The sequence below is a fragment of the Canis lupus genome, chromosome 22, assembly GCF_003254725.2.
Source record: "Canis lupus dingo isolate Sandy chromosome 22, ASM325472v2, whole genome shotgun sequence".
Lineage (NCBI taxonomy): Eukaryota > Metazoa > Chordata > Mammalia > Carnivora > Canidae > Canis > Canis lupus.
The window spans coordinates 50,974,837-51,001,982 of NC_064264.1; the positions used below are offsets into that span (position 1 = coordinate 50,974,837).

Sequence of the window (27,146 nt, forward strand, 5' to 3'; positions counted from 1 at the left end):
GTGGGGAGAGACAGAAATGAGTAGACAGGAGGGGCAGAGGGAAAGGGAGAAAGAATCTCAAGCAGACTCCCTGCTGAGCAGGGAGCCTGATGCCGCGTTGAGCCCAGGACCCAAAGATCATGACCTGAGGTGATGGCTGATGCTTAACTGACTGAGCCACCTGGGCACCCTCATGAAGCTCTTCTCTTTTGTTCCTCTTCCTTCTTTTCCTTTGAGAGGAGGAAATAAAAACCCAGACATTTGCAGTTCACTCACAGCTCTAATGCGCTTTAAGCACTTCTTCAGCCACATGCGGATGGTCTGCTTGGCCACCTCCTCCTCGATGGTGTACTCCAGCTGCTCCCTGGCCAGCAGCTCCTCCAACTGCAAACTCTTCCGGATGTCAACTGACCGGTAAGAGAGCATGCTGGTGGCGGGGACAGAAAAGTATTCCAGGTCTGACTCAGCTGGAGTTCTGGGCAGCAGAGATCTCAAACTCCAGACAGGACATCACTCAGTCCAACCAAGGTAGTGTCCCTATGCCACTGGACTAGTTGAGGGACCTGGGCTAGTTATGTCACCTCCTCTGTAAGATGTGGATAGTCACGGTACCCACCTTATTAAGTGATTGAGCTAATACTTGTGAGGTGCTTACAACAGTAAGTGCCATGTAAGTGTCTGTAAAACAAAAGATCCAGGCAGGGCCCTGATCTACATTCTCAGCTGCTTAAGGCTCTGGAACTTTCCCCATAGAAGGAAGAGTGCTCTCTCTATACTTTTGTCAGGTTCAGTTCTAATTGGGGATGGTTAGTATGCTTGGCCAAAGGTCATGTTTCCTGCTCCTTCCCCTCCCCACATTTCCCTCTCCACTGATCTCATAATTCTGGTGGATGTGAAGTCAGGGTACAATATTCGCTCCCATTCTGACCTTGGCATAGCAGGTGTAGTCAGTGGCAAATAAAACCAACACAGCCGATGGGTTTGCCTCCTCAGGGCCCTGGGGTAATAAGATACTCTTTCTGTATCTGGGCTGAGAGGTCCACAGTTAAAGGAGAATGCAGCCCTTTCTGTGGCTCTGTGCTCCCTGCTGCCCCCATGGGACCCCAGGTTAGCACTCAGCCCCTGCCTGCCCCGTCTGTGAGCCCAGTACCACCTCCACAGCCTATATCCTGGCATAGAGGTGCTGGGGGGTGCTCCCCATGCAGCACTGGTAGTTGACCTTCTCTTCTTTGCCAAGGCTCTTCTCACTATGGAGGAAGGAAATGTGTTGGCTCTTCCTCTTGTCCCTGCCTCATCCAGAATCTCATTATTGCCGAATTGTTTCTATCATTCACTGAGCAATAGGGACAGGGAGGGGCAACCAGTGCCCCTGTTGGCTTTAGCCCAGGTCCATTTTATTAAGATGTTTCACTGGGTTCTAGAGAGGCTGAGGGATAACTGCTAAGGACGGCTGTTTGTCTAGGTGCTTCACTTTCAGCCCCCCAATTTTTGTCACCAGGAGGAATGACTTGGTGACATTCTGCTAGAGATGGCATCCTTTGCTAATCATACATATTTTATGCCTCTTCCTTTTCTGCACTTTAGCCTGCTCCTGGAAGAAGTGAATAGTGGGAAGGAAAACAATTAACTTGAGAGAACATCTCCCAGGTCCTTCCTGTTCTGATCGCTTTTCAAATTTCAGTCACAAGTGTATTTCTGTATACTTGAGTGCTTCTGAATGTGTGCCACTGTACCAACACTGAACCTGTCAAGTACCTGCAACCTGATGGAAACAGGTACCGCTAGAGAAGGGCCTTGACTTCTCCTGAGGACAGACCTCTCTGAGAGCCTACGGGACTTTTCACAGAAGAACGTTTAAAACGCATAAAATAAAATATGCATTATTACAAAGGAAACCAATTGTATTGAGGTATACAGTTTTCATATTATTTTCTTTATAAAGGTGATGATAGAATGGGCAAAGAGGATTATATATATATATATTATATCACACACAATAGTTCTCAGCCATAAAAAAATAATGAGGTCTTGCTATTTGTGACAACACGGATGAACCTAGAGGGTATTATGCTAAGTGAAATAAACCAGACAGAGAAAGACAAATACCATATGATTTCACTGACATGTGGAACCTAAAAAAAAAATAAATAAAGCAGAGACAGACACAGAGAATAAACTGGTGGTTATCAGAGGGGAGGATGGTGGGGAGATGGGCAAAATGGGTGAAGTGGAGGGGGAGGTACAGGCTTCCAGGTTTGGAATGAGTAAGTCAGAGGGATGAAAAGTATAACATAAGAAATACAGCCAATGATGCTGCAATAGTGTTGTTTGGTAACTCATGTTATCTATTCTTGTGGAGATCATAGCATAATATAGGGAGCTGTTGAGTCACTGTGTTGTACACCTGAAACTAATGTAATATTGTGTGTCAACTCTACTTCAATAAAAGAAAATTAATTTTAGAAAAAATTTAAAAAGATGATGACATAGTAACATAAATGCTTCTTTATTGTTGCATTAAATAATAACATCTAGTAGCTCAAATGACCACTATAACTTAGAAGTACTGGTAAGTATAGAGGATATTTAAATTACCAGCCACATCAGTGATGGGCTCTGAAAATATCCGTGATTTCTGTTGGTGACAAAGATGCACGTATTGTTAATACCACTGTGGTTTGCTACTCGCATTCATCACTGTAGAAAATGCAATATTTCAGAGAGTGATTTATGAAAATAAAGATGTAACTGTTTCCAAGTCCACAGGCCTCTGGATTTGATCCACGGATTCCTGTTTAAACAGCTGCTATGGACTGAATTGTTTTCCTCCTAAAAACTAGATGTTGGGGTCATAACCCCCAGTACCTCAAAATGTGTTCTTATTCGGAAATAGGTCACTGCAGATGTGATTAGTTGAGATGAGGTCATATCAGAACGGGGTGGGTCCCTAATCCAATATGAATAGTGTCCTTCTAAAAGAAGATCTGGACACACACACACACACACGCACACATGCGCACATGCATACACAAACACACATGCACGCACACGGGGAGACTGACACGTGAAGATGAAGGCAGAGATGGGGGGATGTTTCTATAAAGATCACCAGCAAAACCCCAGAGGCTGGAACGGATTCCCCCTCCCAGCCTCAGAAGGAACCAGTCCTGCCCACCCTTTGAATTCAAACTTCCAGCCTCCAGGACTATGAGACGGTAAACTTGTTTAAACCACTTAGTTTATAGTATTTTGTTGCTTTTGTCCTGACTAGGTGCCCACTGAATGGAAAATGTGGTTTGCCACCCAAGCAGGGGCAACCATCACAGAGAGAGGCCGCATGAGTAGGAAGACTGGACGTTAGCCCCAGCTGGACCACTGAGGCTGTGTCACTGAGTGGGTCTCTTGACTCTGCCGGGCCAGCTCCTTCCTCACAAAACAAGGGGTGGCCACGCTCCCTGAGGGCCCCCTAACTGCCCCCCACCTCTTCCTGTCAGCAGCTCCCCAGTCAGTAAGGGAGACTCCTCCTGGGGACGTCAGGCCGCTGCTTCTCCCCCGCTCCTGTGTGAGGCCTGCACCCAGACACCGTCCTTATGAGACAGCGACAAAGGCCACTGGAGCCCGAGCAGTGAGACGGCACCACCTAACCTCAGTGGATGTGGCGGCTGGCAACAAACCTCCTGGCGGGTGCTACTTCGCAAGGCCCTGCACATGGCCGCAGCCTCAGGCTCTGGACGCAATGGGCTCTGGGACACACAGTTGGGAAAACCCCCTCATACCTGAGCACGTCATGGAAAGTGACATCGCCGCCATTATGCAGCCTCTCCATTTCATAGCACATGTGCTTAAACAGGAGCTTGTCTTTGTCTAGATCCACCTCCAGCCTCCCCCGCAGCAGCCTCAGCAGGAACTTTACCCGGAATGTTGGAATCACCCCCTGCGAGGCAGAGCACAGTGACTGGTAAATCATCTTGAGGCCATAACGACTGGCTTGGGATTCTGTTTTCACAGAAAAAAAAAAAAAAACCCCACCCAAACCTGAAACATCAGATCTTTTTCTCAAAAGGTAGCATAATTAGCACTGGGCAGCAAGGAAGTTGTTCGCCTCCCTGGAGCCTGGGTGTGGTGTGGGCACTGAGAGCATCACACATGGAAGGCTGAGCACACTTGCATTTTCTGCTGGTGTTTCTCTGGCTCTGTGGGACCTCATAACCTGGCAGTACTGGGAGCCTAGGAGGGTACAGAGCAGGCCCTCTGCCTCCCTGGCCTCAACCCTCGCTTTACCAGGCTACTCTCCTCCTGGCCTGTTTCACTGACTCAGCCCCTGCTCATCAATTTCTCTAAAACACATGCTGAGTGGGCTGGTAATGCGTTACCACAAAAAGTAGAACATTCACATGTACGGGATCCTCCTCTTCACTTAGCCTGGATGCTACAAACTTCTAAATGTTCATGATAAGTGGTTCTTCTAAGGAATGATCACTCCCGTTTCAGCTCTTCTCCACGATCAGAACAATTACACACAAGAGAATCTGCTCAGAGCAGCCCCAGGTTCTGAAAATCAAATACACGTTGCTCCCTTATGGGCAACACCACCTAGCGTCTTTGAATGAAGGTCCCGGGCAAGAGGCAGGCACAGGAGCAACCCATGAATTCCTGTCACTTACTAACTCCTTAACATGTGACCGCTGTGGTGCTGTCTACTATTGACATGTACGTCCAAGGAAAGCCGGTTCCTACAGGCAGCAGTCTTGGAGATGCAGGTGGATCGAAATGGGAAGAGCTAGGCCAAAGGCCACATGTGTAGGTCACTGTCTCAGAGAAAGCCCCCAGGGACTGGTGCCTGGGAAAGTGGGGTGTGTTAGGGAGAGGGGGACAGAGGGAGTGGGGAAAGCCAGGCATTACTGTGCTGGCCTAGCTCGGCATGCCCCTTTCCTCAGCCTGTTCTGGCTGCTTGGTCTTCATGCCCTCTGTGAACTCTTCCTATAGCTATTTTTGGATCTTCCCCCCAGATTTCTCCACAGCAGAACTTGCCTTGTTTTTCAGATGTGGGGTCTATCAGTACCTCCTCAGCCAGACCATCAGGGCCACCCCACCAAACTAGCCTGCCCCCCAAGGTCCAATGAGTCTCTACCATATTGCCTTCTGCAAAGTACTTATAGCATCTTGAGATAGTAATCATTATTATAATTATTATTTGATTTTTTTTATTAGAACAGAGGCTCAGTGAGTATGGGGGCCTTTCCATTGTGCTCATCACTCTATCCCCAGCACCCAGAACTGGGCCTGAGTGTTTGCTAGGATGAAGAAGGATCAAGAAGAGGAGCAGCAGAAGAAGGTGCTGGAGCTTTGGCTAATTCTAGGAAATCTTGGGTAAGCTGTAGGATGAAAGCATTCAAATAATAAGTCCAAAATAATGAAAAATCATAACTTTCAGAAACCTCTAAATAACTCCTTTGCACTTGTAATCAGGCTTGCTTTTTGGTGGCTGCCTGTGGCTTTGTGTTATACCATTGCTCTGGTGATCTGAATTTCACTCCTCCTGCCCCCAGCCCAGGGCTGGTTTCTTCAGAGCTCCTTGGTTTCCTTTCCTTGGTGACTTTAAGAATGTCCAAAGAAAAGGACATCCATGGTTGGACAGGACACAAGGGCAACCATTCTGTCCCTTTCTCCTCCCAGCATATTCTGCTGAACGGCCAATGGTGGCTTTCTACAATTCACCCATGGCTGTTCCAAATTCAGTAGATGTCCACTGGTGACCAAAAGCCTGCTTAAATATCTGAGGGAGGGCAATGAGTCTCTTTGGGAGGGTGGGCATGAGGCAGCAGCCCCCTTTCCTACCTCTCGTTTATCATCCACCATATTCCATATGATTTGAAAGTGGCGGAGATCATTGTAACTTAGGAGCTGGTCCTCCTCCGTGGAATAAAACAAGGAGAAATTCTCCACAATGATGGCTAAGAAAAGAAAAAAGAAAAATGGAGAATTTAGATAATTATGCTAATCTGTCATTTTTTAGAAAAAATAAAATATCTATTATAAACAATGGATTTTATCACCTATATTATAAGCCAAATTTTTAAAGTGCTTTTAGTGTGTTTTCCAAGTTGGCATATCTTACATTTGGACTAAGCTATTTATCCAGCTCCTGCCTTTCCAAAACATGAGGGTCATGGGCATAAACAGACATTCTGTGTGTAGAGATATCCATGCCAGCTGGCTTTCACTCCTAGTTGACAGTTCCAAGGCAGTTTTTAAAGGTCAGATTGGGTTCTGGGTGGCCCCACACCTGGGTGAACACTGTGTATCTTTCAAAAACACAACTGTGATCTTTTGAGGCCATAAAGGTAGCCCTCCCTGAGATTTGTTCAACTCAATCCGTGTGAAGAGCTCTTTCGAAATTAATGATCATAATTAATAGGACAACTCTTGAAATTGCAATCAACTGTCATTTACATGCCTTTCAAAGGTCTTTTCAGCTTCTGGATTGAGAGGCAACAATTTATAATTAATGCCGTGAAACACCCACCCCAAGCAATCTGGGGTAATTACTTGCAAATTGTACATAATTATCTAAGTACCTGAGCTTAAGGATATTAAAACATATTTAGCAAACGTCACTTACCTACAAGCAGATTTAGCATGATGTAGGCAATGATGACATAAAATGAACAGAAATACATAAGCGCCCCGGCATAATTTCCACAGTCTGTTGCCCAGTATGTGAATTCATCTGGTGTGCAAAAGGGAGGCTGGACCTACAGGGTCATGAGGGAGGGGCAGCAGGGGTAAGAGTGAACAATACAAATTTCTGTGTGCCCACTGTAGTTAGTGAACTATTCCTCTGCATAGAAAACAGAATTTCAGTGTAGTCTCTCAGAAGCCACATACATTGAGGACACCATCCATGGCAAAAATCAAAGAGAATATTTCATTTATTCTATACTCCCAACCCTGTGGAATCCCAGGTTCATTGCCATTTTAGAAGCATAATGAAAATGAACCGGTTTCTTGCAAGAGACATTCTTTCAGCCACCTCTCCTAGTCTTAAGTGACTAGTCAGACTATGGTGAGTAGTCGCTCTAATGGGAACTACAGAAAGTCAATAAGGCATTTACAAATCTTCTCCAACCTAACTAATGGGTTAAGATTTATGAAGATTTGTTATATGCAGCACAGTCACATTCGAATTGTGTAAGAAGAAACCAGTAATCCCCCTTCCTGGGACACCTTTATGGGACATTACAGAAGAGCATATAAGGCTCAGGTTATCAAAAGCCTCCCCATCTTCAGGGGCCCCAATAAAATGCCAACACTTTTCAGAGACCTGGTTTCTTTCAGCCAGAGAGACTAGCTCTTTCTTCTACATTCCCATAGCACTCTGCTTGTTCTTTATTTAGAATTTATTTAATTCTGCCTTATATTATATCTGATTTGGTAAATTCGTGCATAGGGTTCTTTAGCTCCTACTATGTGCTAGATTTCTACCCAGTGTTAGAGACAGACAAGTCTAAGCAAGACATACTCTGTGGCTCCTTCATGTTGCTGACAGTCTAGAGCTCTACAGGAGCCATGGCCTGCAGGTGGCTATTAAAATGTAAATGTCTGTTAATGAACACCAAACACTGTTAGATAAAATTTAGAATTCAGTTGCTCAGTGTACTAGTCACATTTCAAATGCTCAGTAACCACATATGGCTATTGAATTGGACAGAGCAGATTGTCAGCATTGCAGACATTGTTTTTGGACAGCATTGTTCTTGAGGTTGTGAAAATGGAAATAGAGATGAAATAATCAAGCCAGTAACTCACTACAGTTGGGCTATACACTACAAAGGAGAAATACGGAGTGCTGTAGCAACATATCACTGCAGTCTTAGTGTGAGGCGGGACTCCTGATGGAGCCTATGTTGTAAGGGAGATGGGGTGGGGGCACAGTGAGGAGACGAGGGGAACCTAAGGGAGGGTGTAGCTCAGAGCCTGGCTCTAACCTCCTTGAGAATGCCCTGGAATCACGGGAGACCTAGCATCTGGCATATGGCCCAGGATAAACCAGGTGCTCAGTGAATATCTATTGAATAAGTTCAGGTAAAGAAGCAGGGGACACCTGGTTGTACTTGACTGCCAAAATGTTAAAGGTGGGAGGGAAAGACCAATGCCCACATAATGTATATCCGCCAAATGGAACTGCAGTAGCTCAAGCTGGGTTCACTGGATATTCTTCCTGCATATGGCCATACTCCGTAATGCAAAAGAATGCAGTTTTATGAACTAAACAGCCAGGATATGTATTTTGTACACAAAGTCTTGATGCTAACAAGGATGACGCTGCTAATATTGCATTGCAAAGAGTTTCATTCAGTTCTAAGTTGAGGCACTGTTAGTGATGAAAAGAAAAGTTTACCATACAGTCATGCATAATCTTATTCCAGTCTTCGCCTGTGACAATTCGGAACAGTACGGTGATGGCTTTGCCAGCTGAAGAAAAGTTGGCATGCCTAATTAAGGAAGAAAAACCAGAATGTGGGTAATATAGTTTGTCAAGAAGTAGTAAGGTGTCACCACTAAAACAGGTAGCTTTTGGAGAAAATTTGGCTGCTAGGTTACCATGTCTAAAGGCTATACCTTCTTAATTTAATTTGTTATTCATACTTGCCCTCAAGCATAGCTGTCTGAATAACCCAAGCCTAGCATGATGCCACCAATTTATGGCCATGCATCTTGAATGACTGAGGGTTTTAGCTTTGACAAGTAAGAGTGATTCCTTCTTTCACATGGAGTTTGCTATAAAAAATAGAGCTGCCATGAATCAATTAAGTCATCTCTGGAACAAGACACATTTGTATTTAATTTGTTGTGTAATTACTTTCTCAAAAATTTTTGTAATTTTTTATTTTTTATCTTTTTAAAAATATCTTATTTATTTATTCATGAGAGACACACACAGAGAGAGAGGCAGAGACACAAGCAGAGAGAGAAGCAGGTTCCATGCAGGGAGCCTGATGTGGGACTTGATCCTGGGACTCTAGGATCATTCCCTGGGCCAAAGGCCAGCATTCAACCACTGAGCCACCCAGGCAACCCTGTTATTACTTTTTTAAAAAAGACTTTAAAAAAAAAAAAAAAAAAAAAAGACTTTTGCTTCCAAATTTTATCTTAAAATTTAAGATAATCTTTGAAAAATGTTTTTCATATATAGTAACCATTTTGGGAGTTATAACTTCCCATGTTTTATTTAAAAAAAAAAAAAACAAAGGAGAACCCAAAGTCATCTTAAAGTGTAATTAAATAAAGAATATATTGTTTTTTGGCAGTAGATGGATAGAAATTCACCAGGATATTTAGAAGTGGTTATTCCTGCATGATGGTAGATTTGGAATTATGGATTCATGTTTCATTATGGGAATATTATGGAAATAGTTTTCTAAAGTCAATATGTAGTCTGTTTTTAGTTAGAAAAATATCATTTAAAACTTGGACATTTTATTTCATTTCAGTTTCCAACTGATCACTTCCCCTTTCCATCTTTAATAGGCAAAAGCCATTCGGATTTTTATTCATGATTTCATGACTAAAAAAGTTTGCTTGACAATGAATAAAAAGATAAATGTACACCCACCTGTTAATGTTCTCTCCATATTTCACAGTACCAAATAAAACAACTCCAGCAAAAGCATAACACAAGAGCAAAAGGAACATCCCTACTATGATGAAGAAGCTTTTATACATGCTGACAACCACTGTCAGGAGGAGCATCTTTAGCGTTACCTATATGGAGATGAAAGTGGAGAGGAGAAAATAAATATTTGTTTTGTTAACCAGGGAAGTGAATGACAAGTATGCAGATTGGTACAAGATAGTTTGCACCCTCATTTGACAACTGCTTTAAAGGGGATTAAATCTATTATTCAAAAAAGACATTAGAGAGAAATTTAACTTGTATTTCAAACTATTCAGCCCTTTTAGCCAAAATAAAAGCCTAAAATTCTGTTTTCTCTTGCTGCCTTAGTCTCTATAAGGAGAGCTGTACACTTTTGGCCTGTACCACCAAGTAGACTCAGGATTCTTCCACAGACAGATGTTTACCAAAACAAGCCTAAACCATGACAAAATACTAAATAGTATCAAACGTTGAATGTACTGAATATGCGCATTTATGAAATGTATATGAAATAATATCAGTCATGAAAAAGGGAGCAACTTTAAGAAACGAAAAAAATATGCAGAGTGTATGCATGAACAAAAAAAGAATATAAAGAAATCTGGGATCACAGAATCATGAAGCTTCATTAAAGATTATTTTTCTTTGGAGCAAAGGAACTTTACTACAAATAACAACAATGAAAATAAAGAAGTGTTAAGAAAGACCATTGTTTTTGCTTTTATGCCCGATGTTATCTTATTTGATGATTGAGTTCAGTTAGCAAGTATGAAGAATAAATAAAACAACATAAATGTCAGGAAACATATTACAAGATAACTAAGCTACCGGATTCCTTTTAATATTTAATATTTGCTCATTTGGACTTTGGATGACCAGCAATTTGTTAACTTCCACCCTGAAAACCCAGAAGGACAGCTGGTCAATTGGGCATCGCTCCTTTCTTCTGTACAGGTGTAAGCTTTGATAGTATCCTTCACGACGTACTCACATGCTTTCCACAGATAGAGAAAAACCGGAAGACAATCACGCAGGCACCCATCATGTAGGTATATGCGTTCTGAAATTTAAACAGAAGAGAGCCGCTCATAATGTGCACAGAAGATCTTGTTACAGTTCCACTTTTCATTTTAAGTCTTCTGTGAAGTCTACTGAGTAATTAGTTTAATAAAATGTGAAAATTCTTATAAGAAATTTATCTTTAAAAGGTGCTGAAAAGGTCACTGCCAAAACTCATGAATAAATATTAGCTATAAAATCAAATCTTAAATGAAACTTCACTCCCTGTTTTGCTCAGCTGAATTCTGTATTTTAAAACTTATTTTACATAAAAATAGTGACCGGCTCCTTTGAGGAGCAAGAAAAACTCAGGGTAACAATGCAACACGAGGAAGTCAAGTGAGACAGGAAATGCAGGAATCCTGGCCAAGAAGGAGGTCTGGTGTTGGAAGAGATGGAGGGAGGCCAGTTTCCCCCTCTCTGAAGAAGGACTGCAGAGACTCTGGAGACCAGCTGGCCACATTCCTGTAAGCTGACTTCAGAAATGTCTATCCCACCCAGAAACACATCCAGCTCATTCTTCAAGGGTGTGATCAGCAGCAAGAGATGACTGGGTGAGTTTTATGACTAAGAAAGCTTCATCTCAGAAACAGAGATCCTAGCAGCTAGAACTGCAATAACAACTGTGGCATTAAACTCGTGCCAAAGCATGATTTTTCACGAGGAGCCTTGCCTCGCCAAATGACAATAGTCACATATGGGCCCCCAGGAAGGGGTCTGGTGATATCCTTGAGGTACAGGGAAATGAATGTGTCTGCACAGAAATAACTTGGGATAGGAGCAAGGACTGCATCTGCCTTCACAATAGACCCCTGCAAAATAGAGTGGAGGTCGAGCGTCCTTCCAGGACTGGGGGTTCTTGGAGGGGAACATCAGCAGTCAGGCAGTAGAGGCAAGTTGATTTTTTCAGTGTGAAATGTCCTCTCTGTGACATCCGGAATTAGGAAGCCTGCTCTACTCTTCTGCTTGGACTAAGTAGCTTTTGACTCCATTTGTCTAGAGAAAGATAAGAAACATGGACCTTGCAGTTTCTTTCTGCATTAGTTCCAATCTGTTATAGATGACTTCTCACTTTGCATTCTGGAAATGACGACCCCCAGTAGTTTCTAGGAGCATGATCCCCATCCTTTGCCTGGTGCTGAGAGGTCCCATCCAGATTTTGTTCCATGTCCCCCTCTGTCCTTCTACTCCAGAACTGTTTCCTTCCTGCAGCGTTCCATCACAGGGACAGCTGCCGACATGTCCCTCCTCCTACAGACTAAACCAAGCCATCACTTCCACAGGGACCCTTTCCAGGACCTCTCTGATGAGCCACCTTCCACTATTTCATGTCATTGTAGGAATGTGTGTCTCTCTGCCTCATTCTGGCTGTAACCCTCATTGTTGTGGGAGCACTCCATGAATGCCTGCCTGCAGCAGTCTCAAATTCTCCTCAACCTCTTGGATCAAGATTAAATATTCTGGCTTACACTTTAAAATAAGACAAAACACCAACTTTCCAGGCTGTGATGTCCATGAGAGTGGTGAATGCCTTTGTTTGGTTCATTGTATTCTTCTCAATTCCCAGCATGATGACTTACACATCTTTAGTGCTCAAAACCATTTGTTGTGGAAGAAAATGGATGAGGGTGACTGAGAGCCCACCTAGGCTTGGCACAGCCCCTGATGCTGAAGGTGACAGTTATTTTAGGAAGGACATTCAACGCCTACCTGCCTGAGCATGGCAATTTCATACTGAAGCCCTCTGTGATGTGTAAATGGGTTCTCTGTGTGATGGATCTTTTCCGGCATGACTCTAACATTGGAGAGGATCGAAGGATGGATAGAAGAGTGCAGGGAGATCTGATAATATTACTTTTGTCTGTGATCAAAGAAGATTAACCAAAAAAGGGAAGGTACTTATAATAACATACCATGGGTTTGTGTACTCTTTACAGTTAGAAGAACTTCATATGATCTCTATGATGCCCATATGGAATGGACAGATTATGAAGTTATATCCCCCAGTTCAGAGCAGGGAACAAAGGATCACCAAAGATAAATAACTCAATCAAGACTGGAAAATGGTGGAGCCCAGAGTAGGGGCCTCTAGAATTGTGTTGTCCAGTATGGCAGCCACCAGCCACCTGTGATTACTGAACACTTGGAATGTGGTGAGTCTAAATTAAGATGTGCTGTAAATGTAAAATACACAAAGATTTAGTACCAATAAAAATATAAATTCCTTAATAATTTTTATATTGGTGACATGCTAAAATGATAATATTGTGGCTATGGTAGGATAAAATACATTACTAAGTTAATATCATCTGTTCCTTTTTTAGTTTTTTTTTCTTTTGTATTTTTTTTATTGGAGTTCAATTTGCCAACATATAGCATAACACCCAGTGCTCATCCTGTCAAGCGCCCCCTTCAGTGCCCGTCACCCAGTCACCCCATCCCCCTGCCCACCGCCCTTTCCACTACCCCTTGTTGCCTTGTTGGTTTCCCAGAGTTAGGTGTCTGTCATGTTCTTTCACCCTCACTGATATTTCCCACTCATTTTCTCTCCTTTCCCCTTTACTCCCTTACACTATTTATATTCCCCAAATGAATGAGACCATATAATGTTTGTCCTTCTCCAATTTCCTTTTTTAGTTTTTTAATTCAGCTCCTAGAAAATTTGAAATTACACCCGTGGCCACATTTTGTTCTAACTGGACAACAGAGTTCATTTTAAGCAAACTGGTGAAAACTCAGACACTGGGAATGACAGGCTTTAGAGAAATGACAGCTGGACATCTAGTAGGAAATAAGGCAGCAAAAGTGCCTGAGAATCCCACTGTGAAATACTACTGACTATAACGGAGTGACATGAATGCTACACTTCAGTTCAGAAAATTGGGTTTGAGTCTTCAGCTACCTGCTTGTATGTGAAGTTAGGCAGGTTTTAGCCTCTGTTTCCATTGTTCTTTCTCTTATTTTTATCCTTTGGAAAAATGAGAATTAAACTAGAGATCTTTAAGGTTCTGATTCACACACTCTAGGACACCAAGGGGCCAGATCTTGTCTGTGTGAAGACTGTGGGGGTACAGAAGCACAGCTGAGGGCCTGTCATGGTCAAGGCTGGATGTAGGGAAGTTAATCTGACACCTGAGGGTAGGCTGCATGCACTGAAATGAGTCTGGAAACAGGGTTACCTGAACCCAAGTTCTCAATTAAAATACACTCTAATTACATGCATACCAGGAGGGCAAAGTGAAGTACCACCCAGACCACACCAAGTGACGTCACCAGCAGGTCGTATCGGTTTCTTCTGCTTTGCCAGAAGCCGGCGGGCGACATGGCTATGATCTTCATTGTAACCTGGGGGAAGATATTGAAGGCAGTAAATAGAGGCTTAGTGTTTAGCATATATTTAAATGTGCAAACTCGAGGCATATTTTTTAAAGGATGTAGAACCCAAACGGAAGATTTTATTACCAAGGGATAGATACATAGATAGATACAGATCTAGAGATCTAGATCTAGATTGATCTATTTAAATTCTAAAGCTGGGGAGGTTACAAATCTATATTCTCCATGCTCTTTTCTCTTTGTTTTATGACTAGTTCTGTTGGCAGGATGTTTTTCTTCCTCAAGGAAAAGACCATAGATTTTGGGAAACATCAACCAGTACAGGGTGAAATAAAAATCTGCTTGTATCTCAAAGAAGATTACGCTGGAAAATGATATTATACAGACCGTATATTAAAATAATCTTGTCTGGGCTAACTCCCTCGGCCACTACATTGCAATTTGAGTTCCTGAATTACAGTGGTTTGTGTAGTTCAGTCAAAATATTTGAACTCACAAAACCAGACAGGCCAACATTCAGATACAATAATCAACAGCAGTTAGCAATTTCCGCAGTTAGAAAAAGCTGAAATAGCAAGTGAAATCTTTGTTCAAGTAAAGCACAACGGCCTACAAAGGGAACTGTCCTATGAGCATGCCAACCCTCGCCCCTAAAAAAGGTTTCAAAAACAACAGAACACAGAGCTGAAGGTGGGTGCCATCAACGGAGGACCCTGCTCTACTGTACGATGCCCACCACAGCCCCCAGAGCCAGCTGGCTCGTTACCATACCTCTAGAACAAAGATGAAGGTGAAAACAACTGACATGGTTGCCAAAGGGACAGTCACTGGGTCCTCCACGTCCCACTGGAAGAGAAACAGCACACTGGTCTTTGTCCGCACCCATCAGACACATCAGGACCTTCCCCTCTTTCTCTCATTAGAACATGACTATGAATTTTAATTTTTTACACTAAGGGACGTAGACTGTAAATGGATACGGCCCCTTGCGATGTTCTTGGAGGCCCCAATGAACAAACAAGTCCTTCCCACAGTTTTGGTGTGAAAGAATGTACCTTGACGGACAGCAGCACCGACTGGGCCAAAACAAGCAATGCGATTGTCCTCTTAAAGAACGGATGCTGGGTGATGTCATACATCTTAGCTCTAAAACCATCATTATCTGCAAAAGAGAGGTGGAGGCAAGGGCATTTTGGACATAGGTCACATTTACTTTCTTGTCTTTCATTTCCTTTAATGCTCATTTTAAAACTCATTACTTTTTTTTCCTCCTATAGTTCCATCTATTGTGTGGTGTTTTGCAGGAATGGCTGGTTCTGAATATTTAAAACAACGGGGCATGACGCCGTCCGTATTGGAAGGAGAACCGTATCATTCAATTTCTGTCATTTTAATACATTCCGCTCATAGGTTTAAAAGGCCAGCACAAATATATTTTATTTAAAAATTCATTTTTTCATTAGGGCTTATCCTGAGAGCACTGAAGCACAGCCTTTGGGTGGTTGATTTTAATAGCCTATGGAGAGATCTGTAGTTTGGAGCCTGTTTCTATATTAACTTATGCACAACCGCCTAGTGGTCTCCCGATTATTATTTTAATTGAAATCTTAGACTCCTGGGGAATCACGAACACTGGTGCCCAACATGAATAAAATCAGAGCATCTTTGATACCCGGGCGAGGTGGGAGATGAAGAGGCTGGGCTATCTTCAATCGGCTCTTCAGATCTTCCCATCTTCTCTGATCTACAGTCAGCAGAGCTGTCCCCTTCATAAACAAAGGAAAGCAGAAAAAGGCCTTATGTCGTCTACTCCACACCAAGGACATTGCAAATGGGGTGGTAATACCAACAGGGCTAATTTGGGGATGTAAAATAAAGATATTCTTCGAATACCATCATGGTTCGACAGACATGGTCAGACTTCTCAAATTTGGTTTTGAGAGGAGGCCCAAAAAGGGTGGCCTTCAACTGGCATCTTTGAACATGTATAATATTCGGGTTTGGAAAAAATCTAAAGAAGCTTCTCTACACAATCAAATTTTCAAAAGGGGATACCCACTCTAATAGTGGTTAGTTTGCTTTTATTTCATAGTGGGAAACACTGCAACAAAATTATAGGTTGTCAACCTGCTGCTTCTGGTTAAGGGGATTGTGTCTTTTTAAAAAAAATATTCTGATATATAATCATAAAACTATTTTCAAGTGGTATGAAATCACAGAATTTGAATCTTTAAGAATTAATGCTGTGACAAATGGCTAAATGAGATCAGATATTCTTTATTATATATATTTACAGTACTTCATTAAAATGCATATAAATATATTACATGACATTTAATTACACTGTATTATAAAGGCAGACCAGGAAAAAAAAAAACACACTCACTCTTCCCTCCCATTCTTCCTTTCTTTCCACAGAGCTAATTACTGTTCTTGAAGAAGCGTGTCTTTCTCACTATGTTTTCAGACTTTTGCTGTTGGTGTATGTATCAATACATAAGAACATGTTTGTTTTGAATTAAAAGAATGTATATAAATGGTATCCAATCTGTGCTTATTTATGCAGTTTGTTTTTATCTTCTTTGAGTACTATGTTTTGCATATAACTAAAAAGTAAGCCTAATTGGTTTAACTGCTCATAGAATATCCCACTGCACAAATGTATCAGAAGTTATTTGTTTTAGGTTTATGTACTATAAAAATGCTGCAATAAGCAAACATGTACTGTCTCATCTTGAAAGCCAATCTCTAGGAGAGGAATTGCTGGAGTTAGGAATTTATACATCTTTATGTTGGCCAGATATTGTGAAGTTGCTGTCCAAAGAGGAATAACTAAGAAAATTCACTGCTAGCAATCTTCAAGTGTTTCCATGTCCTAATATTCTTGCCAATACTTGACATTATCAGACATTTTAATTTGGCCATGATGGGTGGGAAATATATCTAATTTAGTTTTAATATCAATGAGGTGAAACATTTTTTATGTGTGTGAATGAGGAGGCAACTCCTGTATCTTCCTATGTGAATTGCCTGTTCATATTCTTTGCTCATTTTTGTATTTGGATATTTACCTTTAGATGTTTTGTAGAAATTTTTGAAATATTCTGGGTATTAATCTGTCAGTTATGTGAGTTGTAAATATTTTCTTTTAGCTTGCTTTTTAAAAAAATTTGCTTATCATTACTCTTGTCTTTCAGAAGCTTTTCATTTTAATGTAATCTAACCTGTAAATTTCTTTATGGATTCTACTTTGTGGCTAAAGTCAAGAAATCCACAACTACTCCAAGATGAAACATAAATCCTACATGGTTGAACAGTGGTTTTATCATAGCTAGGTCTTTCATTCTTCTGGAATTCATTTCTGAGTATGCTGTAAGGTAGAGATCTCTGTTTAGTTTCTCATATCCAGACACTCAATGACCCCAGTGCTACTTATTTATGGTCTCATCTCTTCCACTAATTTGTTGCACTACTTCTTTTTTATATATACCTGGTCCCTCATGAGGTTTTTGGTTCTGTTCTGTAAGTCTGACTTTCTGTCCCTGTATCATTACCCACCCTTTTGACTCACTATAGCTTGTTTATTTTCCTTCTCCACATTTTTGGTCATGCTCAACCTTGAAAAAGGTTTATTAATTTAATTTTTTAAAGCATCTGTTTTTGTCATTCTTAAATCTTTTGTAGTATCTTTGCTTTCTATATCATTAATTTTTGTCCTTAACTTTGTTATGTTCTTCCACTTTACTTTGTTGTTCTTATTATAATTTATTGATTTGGATATTTGACTTATTACTAAATGATTAATCTTTATACACTTAAAGTTGTAAATTTCTCTTTACTGAGTTATCTTTATCTTGTGACCTTTCATATATGATTTTTATAAATGATTTATCTAAATGTCTTGTGATTTTCTACTCTGATTTCTTCTGTAACTCAAATTATTTAGAATGTCGTCTTAACATCTTCAACTTATGAGGGATTTTTGTTATTTTTTATTATTAAGAGAACATGTTCTGTGCAGTATCGATTTTTTCTGCATTATCGATTTTATCAATTTTTTGTAACTATTATTTTATGACCTTGAGGGTACATTTTATACTTGAAAATTGTTGGGGTCAGGGTTCTTTTTATGTCAAGTAGGTCAAATGTTTTTACTGCATCAAATTTCATATTTTCTTTTTTTTCTACGTGTTTCTTGGAGAAATATGTTAATATATTTCACTATGATTTTGGACTTGCTAGCTTTTAAGAATAATTTGGTTAATTTTTGCTTCATATATCTTATGGTTCTGGAGTTTGCTACTTTGCTACTTTGGTTAGTTTCTTTTGCAATTATTTAATTACTCTGTTTATTCCTAATAATGGTATTTGTCTTGAATTAATTTTTCTGATATTAATATTGTGAAATCATTTTTCTTACTAACTGCAAAAATCTACTTTGGGTTCTCTGGGTGCTATATACATTCATATTATGACTTTATTATACAAAACCAATTATTTTAGAATGCTGAACTCTGAAATGATCTAAAAGAATACTAAGCATAGTGGTATCATGTGATCATTAATATTTGAAAACCTCTGAAAGTTTATTATTGTGAAACTAAGTTTATTAATCAAACTGTTACCTCATAATTGAGATTTAAAAATATATATATTAGTAGTACATACTTTGAACTTTTTAGACAGGGTTCCATCTTCTAGGGAAAACATAATTTTGCATAATTCTGAATTGTGAAAAAGTTGCCTATTGCCTATATATTTGGAAATCTACTTACATACCTTTGGGTATGACCATTAGAATGTGAGCTCCATGAGGACAGAAATCTGTATGTGTTTAGTGTTTCATTTGTGTATTTAACTCCTTGTGTTCCCAGGGTCAAGAGCAGTGTCTGGCACCAGTAAGTGCTCAAAGAAATCTGCTGAATGACTGAATGATAAAAGAAATAAATGCTGTTATACAGCAGCTCATGTGCTACCATCTGAAAAACTTATGGAAAAAAACCCCAAAACCTCTTCTAAATGGATCTCAAATTTGGATCTCTAAACAATCAAGCTTTTAATGTTTGATAACATGATTTCTTCTACTTTTCCTCTTTCTCTAAGCATCCACTTGAGCTTATGTCCACGTTCCCTTTACTCAGGCCAAGATGGTTCTTTCTTCCCTCAGACCATAAATACAAGCAGTACTGTGAGTAGACCTTCTGCCACGCTGTTTACTTCACCCATTCCTCTAAGAGCTGTGATTGATTATATATTTACCTCTAGTTGTTGAACATTTTATGTTGTTCATTTAAGTCACTGATTTGATCCTCCTGAAATTGGGTGTTTGCTCAGAGGGCCAAGCATGGTGTTGTATTTTTAATTATTTATTTTTTAAGATTTTATTTATTCATTTGAGACAGAGAGATAGAGTGAGAAAGAGAGAGCGTGAGCGCAGGGGGAGAGGGGGAGGGAAAGGGAGAAGCAGACTCCCTGCTGAGCCAGGAGCCCTATGTGGAGCTCAATCTCAGGACACTGAGATCCTGATCTGAGCCAAAAGCAGATGCTCAACCAACCAAGCCACCCAGGCACCCCCTAGCATGGTGTTCTGAGTGAGCAGAGCCCAAGCTCTCTGTTAACTGACTGATTAGCTTCTGCCCTTGCTCAGGAACTTCCAGTGTCTGCTCCATGGTGAGGCTCAAAGGCATCTATAGAGACCCATCTTCCTCCTTCTGCTTGGTATTAAATTGAACACACTATAGAGCTTAGAGACACTCATTTATGAATGTATTCTATAGTAAAATAGGGGGCTGGGCAATATGATCTCACTATCCTTCTTTTTTACTCTCAAATACTATTTCTGTGGGTTGGAGTAGTGTTGGGGCCCAAAGGGGGGATTTTTAAATCACACCCTTTGAAAGCCCAGATGAAGTGACATCCTCATTGGGTACAGATCAAAGGTGGCAACTGATTGAGTAGCTGGAACCACACATGGGGAACCTAGTGGGGTGGGGGACAGGAATGATACAGTCACATGCACAGCCACCCTAGCCAGCAGGCTCTGACGTGCATGTGTGTGATTTGGTCCCAGCCCTGAACACAGAAGCAGCACATCTAGCTTTAATTCAATGCAGAACAACGGTGGACATTTTTATACTCTTGAACTGAAAGACTCTCAGACTGCAGAGGAGGCACCACTTCTGAATTCTGGCCCTGGTTTGTTATACTTTAAAAGCCCCAGACAGGGGGCTGTGCCTGGGTGGCTCAGTCTGTTCAGCATCTGCCTCAGGTCATGACCTTAGGCTCCTGGGATCGAGTCCAGCATTGGGCTCCATGCTCAGTGGGAAGCCTGCCTCTTCCTCTGCCTCTCCCCACTGCTTCTGCTCTCTTGCTCATGTGCGCTCTCTCTCTCTCTCTCAAATAAACAAACAAATACATAAATAAAACCTCTTTTAAAAAAAAGCCCCGGACAAGTTATGTCACATCTGTAAGCTGTTTTTTCTTTCACTGTGCATTTCAGAATCATGAGATGTGAAAGTAGCATATATGAAACTTAGTGCACCCAAGTGCTCAAAAGCTGTATGCATCTCCATTATTAGGATTCCAGAACACTGACCCTTACATAACAGAAGGCATATCAGCCATGTCCAGAAGAATGACATAGAATATTCTCCCCCAAACTCACTTTTTGACAGGAAACTAGGCTTGGCTGGAACATAGTTCGTACTATGTGAGTTCTTGTACTGATCATTAGAGCTGTCATGATCTTAGCATGCTGCCTGAGTTCATAAAATATGTAAAGTTTTTACATGAAGTTAGAAAACCTTCTTTTTATTCAGTGAATTAGGATAGAAAATTTTCTACTGCACCTCCAACCTCATCAAAATTCTGAGTTCAAAAAAAAAAAATTCTGAGTTCACCTCTGGAGTTACAAAGAAGCATCCAATTTACATTGTGTGCAAGTAATGTTACCTACAATCAGCACATCCCTTAGTTCAGCCATTGTATTTTCATAACTTGCTGCACCTCCTCTCTGTTTGAACAATAGGAGATGTGCTTTTCAGTTGTCAGAGAATTAATGACACCATTACCAAGAGGGGAAATTTAGCAAGAGAACTGTGCTCTTAAATAATGTGCTGGGAAGGCAGTGATAAGATCGCTTATAAAATAGTTATAGAGATTATTTACACCAGTCACATTATGGTTTAATGTGACTTCATGCCGTGGGAGAGAAAGAGAGCTCAAAGCAAGTGGCTGGAACAGAATAAACTCTGTGGTATTCAAACCAAGAAAGCTTACCTTGTTTTCATTGAAATTAGCAATAACTACTCCAACAAAAAGGGTCAGTCCAATCATGCAACCCAGGAATACAAAAACATGAATATAGATCCCATGCATCTGTATAAATGAAAAATATGGTTATTCATCAAAGCAAAGGAAAGCAGCTGTTGAAGCATTCAGAGGATTCCATGTGCTTGCTTACCGGCCCCACACGATGAATGATAACATCCCTCACTTCCACCCAGCCTTTCAGGGACAGCACTTCAAATAATGCCAGCATAGCATTTCCCACATTGTCAAAATTAAAATTCCTAGGATTTGCCCTGCAAGTCAGAAAGAGGAATGCTCTGTGAAATTCGGAGCAGAAACACCCTAGGGCAAATATCTGTAGATCTGTAACTCTTTCCCCTCTTGGGTGGGAGGTATGTTTACCACTTGGATGGTGGGCTAGATGGCATTTGTTTGCTCAATCATAAAAATGCATGAATATGTTATAATTTTTTAAAATGTAATTAATTATTAGGTAATAATGGGGTATTCTTAGCAGAAGACAATAAAAGGCAACACAACTTCTAACTCTGGATGTCTTGGCTCGTCCTGACTATACTGAGGGTTGGAAACCACTTCCTAGTTATAAACTGCATGGGAACTTCTCACAAAAGGGTGCTGGAGTTTGGGTGTGAATTTTTCTTTTTTTGAGATTTATTTAGTTATTTTAGGGAAGGGGGAGGAGCAGAGGGAGAGAGAGACTCTCCAGCAGACTCCCCGCTGAGCATGGAGCCTGACATGGGGCTTGAACACACAACCCTGAGATCACAACCTGAACTGAAACCAAGAATCCAAGGCTCAACTGACTGAGCCTCCCAGGCGCCCCTGGGTGTGACTTTTGTAATAGTTTTATAATCGAAAACTCTTCTAAAGGTGTAAATTACAATTCCTGATGTTAATATAGAAAGCGTAAAGAGTAGAATCTGGCCGCTTTCCTTAATTCTGTGACATCATGGGATTATCACATTATAAAGTAGTGATGCATTTAGAGGTCACTGAGTGGCAAGAAATGTTTGCTTATAGCCTAGATGTTTCCAGAACATTCTCTCAAGTGGGATTTTTTTCTTTCATTACCTCTGGGTGTTCTCAATAGAGACTTCTTGTAGAACCCAACATTGCAATATGCTGTCTACACCCACAGTTGATTCATGGTTTCTAAAACACTTTGGCTTCACTGTTAATTTTTTTGGAGGGGGATGTCTCATTTCTTGTTTTTCTGACGTATTTTTACCTTTTTCTTCCCACAAACAAAAGTGATCTTCTCTACCATATTATATTCCCTTAGTCATTATGGGTCTTAGCTAAAATTTTTGTTGTAAGTAGAAAGATTTCTGAGTTTTTCTCTTTTTCCTCTCACTAGACTATTGAAAATAATTAAAAGATCTAGACAACTATGCACTGGAAAGTCATGACTATCACTGTATTTCTGGAATTTGATGGAGAACTGGCCCTGGGACTACTATAAAGAGTAGGCCTACAGAAGCATAGCCACATTATATTTTGATCATTTTTTCCTGCTAGCTCATTTATCAAAATTTAACCTTCACAAAAGGCGACACTCTGGGGAAATCTGGGTTAGTGTTTTTCTACCACCTTATATATATATTTTTAAAATCATAGAAATAATCATTCAATGCACCTTTATAAGTTTTCTTTTTTAAATACTAAATAAATGAGGACCTAATAAGAAACCATATAACTAAACCAACTTCCTCCTAAAGGTTTCAGGCTGATTGGTAGAAACGTTTTCCATAGAGTGCAAAAGCCCCACTCAGAAATTCCTATTTTGGGATTCTGATTTATATTTTTTAAGTATGAAAGTACGAGAATATTCTTTTGGATATTTCCCACATCCTTTCCTTTGGGGGTTTCCATTAAATTTAATATATTTTACAGCAGACAGAAGCTGCAAGAATTCTGCAGATGCCACAGTTTTCTCAAATAAGGGTTTTTTTTTAAGCCAAGCGAGCAAGCTCTCAGATCTGATGTTGAACTTTCTTACCCATCCCTTTCTTTATGTAAAAGTGCTTTTTTAGCTGAATTTGCAGCAACCCGAAGTACTTTCATATTCCACATCCTTTAGAAGTTAGAATATGTTAAAAATACACTTTTAGGTTAAACCAAGAAAAATAAAATTGAGGATTACAGAGACTTAAATAGTTGGAGGAGCACATCACATTAAAAAAATAGGCATCAGTTTTAATCATCTACAATGTTTGTTTATGCCTTGTTAATGTTACTAAAATTGTAAAGTTTTAAGCTTAGGCATAACCATAGATGACTTCAGTAAATCCCAACACAGTCCATTGTTGTCAGCTTTCTTGTTGCCCTTCCTTGATCTGGAAGTCTGTTTAAATATAATCTTTTCTGGTTAATTTAAAAAATATTATAATCTTGTCCATCCAATTCAGAATACTAAGACATGGGTTCTAACCTCACAATTTCATTAATCTTCTATCTTCCAGTAAAAGTGGTCCAAGGTCCCAAGGTCATGATAAGGAGGGTTGCTCCTCCTCTGGGAAGAGCTGGAGCTCCAGAAAGGGAGGAGCTCAGGCTGTGCCCTTGGATGGAGGCACTCCCCACATGGTCCTCCAAGACCCTGGGTCATGTTTCTGTTAGACTTAAAAAAGTAAGGAAGAGGCGCCTGGGTAGTGCCCTGTTGGTTAAGCATCTGTCTCTTAATTTTGGCTCAGGTCATGATCTCAGGGTCCTGAGATCAAGCCCCCCACATTGGGCTCCTCGCTCAGCAGGGAGTCGCTTGTCTCTCTCTCCCTCTTTCTTCCCCCTGCTCTTGTGCTCTCTCTCTCTCTTAAATGAAGGGGTAAATCTAAAACACAAAACCAAAACCAAGAAACAGAAGAAAGATAGATTTATGTTCTTTTCCTTAAAGAGCATACTCAAATTGAGCTATAGACTACAAAGATCTCATCTCCTTCTGCCAGAATTTATTATAGTATAACTTAAAATTACCTAGGGGTAAACTCCAGGAAAGCTTCTGGTGAGGTTAGGGGCTTATTTATGTAGCATCAAAGCCTTTATCATATTATATTACATTATCTGTAATATTAATGTCTGTTCTCCAATATACTTCAAGCTCCTAGGGTTTGGGGGTCATAGCTTGTCCCCAGTGACAGCATAATGTCTGAAGATCAGTAAGCACTCAATAAATATATTTGTTGAAACTGAGTGCCTTTTTTATTTTTTTTTTATTTTTTATTTATCTACGATAGTCACACAGAGATAGAGAGAGAGGCAGAGACACAGGCAGAGGGAGAAGCAGGCTCCATGCAGGGAGCCCGACGTGGGACTAGATCTCGGGACTCCAGGATCGCGCCCTGGGCCAAAGGCAGGCGCCAAACCGCTGCGCCACCCAGGGATCCCCCGAGTGCCTTTTTTAAAAAAAAAATATTTCAAAAAAAAATATTTCTCGGGATCCCTGGGTGGCGCAGCGGTTTGGCGCCTGCCTTTGGCCCAGGGCGCGATCCTGGAGTCCCGGTATCGAGTCCCACGTCGGGCTCCCTGCATGGAGCCTGCTTCTCCCTCTGCCTGTGTCTCTGCCTCTCTCTCTCTGTGTGTGTGTGACTATCATAAAAAAAAAAAAATTAAAAAAATATTTCTCTCATCGTTCTATGTCCTAGGCCTCTGCTTAAACAAAACACACAATATTTACAATACATATATTTTATACTTTTTACCAAGGTAATTTTTATCTCATCAAGTCTGAGTGATTCAGAAGAAAATGAATGTATTTATCCGAACAGAAATATAGAAGCCTGTCTCCTGAATTAGGTGGTGCATATTTATGTCTTTCCTAATTATAATTATCAAAGTATTCTCCAATGCCAGTTCCCTAGCTATAAGTTATTTTCTTAATCATAAATTTGCCAATATAAAATTATAACATTTTGGCTGCTGTTGATGAGCTTACTAAAGAAGGAAAATGTGAAAATTATCATGGTTATAGTCGACATTCATTTGACAGAAGATTTTTATTTTCCCAAAACTAACCCAAGTCACAATATTCTGAACAAATGGACAAGCCCTATTGTAATGGTGTTCAAGTGACGCCCCTCTATCAGCTTATGCTTTTAAAGTGCCGTCAAACTTGAAACCCTTAATAATAACTTACATGAAACACTGCATTTCAGTTCATTTCAATTTTTAAAATCACAGGTAGCTGGTTTTATGGAACAGGCTGAATGCCAGGGATATGGTTGGAAACAGGTTTACTTTTCTCCCAACACTGCCTTCCAGTGGGTCCTAGCTCCTTTCCTGACATCTTGGAGATCCCAAAGCCTCTTGGTCACTTTCAGTTCTATTAGATGAGTTTCATTCTAAAAAGCCCACTCTGTTCTACATCAGACCTTTGTTCTCATAACCTGTACAAGAACCCCATCCTTAGCCACTCAGCCCGATCCGAGACGAGGAGGGAAGAGTGCTGGCCACTCTGTTCCCTCCTCCCCTTCAGGCCACCATCTGATTCTTACAAGGTGGGGATGTGATGCAACTGGACTTAGAAATGGAGTTCAAGTCCAGGTATCTTACATTGGTGAAAGCTGGCCACTGCTGCTCTGATCACAAAAGCTATTCTTTTCATGGAGTACATTGTCTGCCATGTTCTTAGCTTCTGTAAACTTGATAATTTAACATCTGTCCTACAAGCATACGGTGGACACACTTTGTTCTGGACAACTTGATAAAGTGCCGGAATCACCCTGCTTTGGCCTCCTACCTTCCTATCACCCTCCCACCTCCTTGGGAAGTGTTTTTAGGGCTTGCTTTTCAAACACAGACCCAGAGTCCACAGCCCCAACTACCTCTTTTTTTTTTTTTTAAGATTTTTAAAAGATTTATTCATGAAAGAGAGAGAGAGGCAGAGACACAGGCAGAGAGAGAAACAGGCTCCCTGCAGGGAGCCTGATGTGGGACTCAATCCCGGGACTCCAGGATCAAGCCTTGGGCAGAAGTCAGGGGCTAAACTGCTGAGCCACCCAGGGATCCCCCCCCAACTACCTCTTTTATCAGGTTTCCACACTCTAGCCCATCATCCACCTGCCCTAATCACCAGTTACCAGACCACTGGGGATAGCTCCTGTGTCCCAGAGCCCACTGAAGTTACTCAACGAGCCAATACTAAACCTGGTTGCCTGGACTCATCAATCCCAACTCAGGGAAACCACAATAAAGGCTCTTGCCCACAGTAACTGGTGATTGACTCTGGTGCTTCCCTCTGTGGCCTCCCCATTCTCTTGGGAACGATGAGTAACAAACTAGCTCTTCAATGGTAATTGTCTCAATCTGTTGGCTTTACTATACCTGAAATTTTCTATTAATACACTATATTTTGAAACATCCCTCAGCATGAGGGTGCCTCATTGTGTCATTCCTGCTAAGGATAGTCTTTGGCTGATTCCTCAGTTCTCATTCCTGGAAACAACCCCATAGCCCCTCCAGTAGGAGCACCCTCTCCCCAGCCATAGCCCTTTGCAGCAGACTTCCATCAAGATGGCTCAGAACAGGTGGCCCTAGGCAGTGATGACTTGGAGCTTCCACGAACACCCAATAACTCTGCCCTGCCAGATGGTGAAGAGCCGTTTGCCTACATGAGCATCTCTTCTTGCCTTGCCAGACTCTGACAGTCCCTGTGGGGGACCTCACTTGGCTGGGAAGACAAGCACCCCTGATCTCCTCCCATAGTGAAGGGAGAGATGCCACAGCACTGCCTACTGAATTCATTTACTTCTATGACCCTGTCTTTGAGAGTAGTGTTTCTTTTACAAGAGCGGGGTGATGGGGGTGGATAACC

The 27,146-nt window shown here is 41.0% G+C and overlaps 1 protein-coding gene across 6 annotated transcripts in view; it reads right to left on the reverse strand.

The window, feature by feature from the left end:
- NALCN (sodium leak channel, non-selective) overlaps positions 1–27,146 on the reverse strand; it is a 315,576-nt gene that overhangs the window by 5,695 nt on the left and 282,735 nt on the right. For all 6 annotated transcript variants that reach the window (XM_025441082.3, XM_025441086.3, XM_025441081.3 and 3 more), the window contains 13 exons: positions 21,495–21,615; positions 21,311–21,409; positions 15,705–15,798; positions 15,088–15,194; positions 14,804–14,878; positions 13,922–14,041; positions 10,629–10,697; positions 9,596–9,744; positions 8,381–8,474; positions 6,602–6,734; positions 5,818–5,933; positions 3,756–3,913; positions 256–406 (listed from right to left, as the gene is read on the reverse strand). In XM_025441082.3, the coding sequence (XP_025296867.1) occupies positions 256–406; positions 3,756–3,913; positions 5,818–5,933; positions 6,602–6,734; positions 8,381–8,474; positions 9,596–9,744; positions 10,629–10,697; positions 13,922–14,041; positions 14,804–14,878; positions 15,088–15,194; positions 15,705–15,798; positions 21,311–21,409; positions 21,495–21,615 (1,486 nt within the window). The remainder of the gene's footprint in view (positions 1–255; positions 407–3,755; positions 3,914–5,817; positions 5,934–6,601; positions 6,735–8,380; positions 8,475–9,595; positions 9,745–10,628; positions 10,698–13,921; positions 14,042–14,803; positions 14,879–15,087; positions 15,195–15,704; positions 15,799–21,310; positions 21,410–21,494; positions 21,616–27,146) is intronic.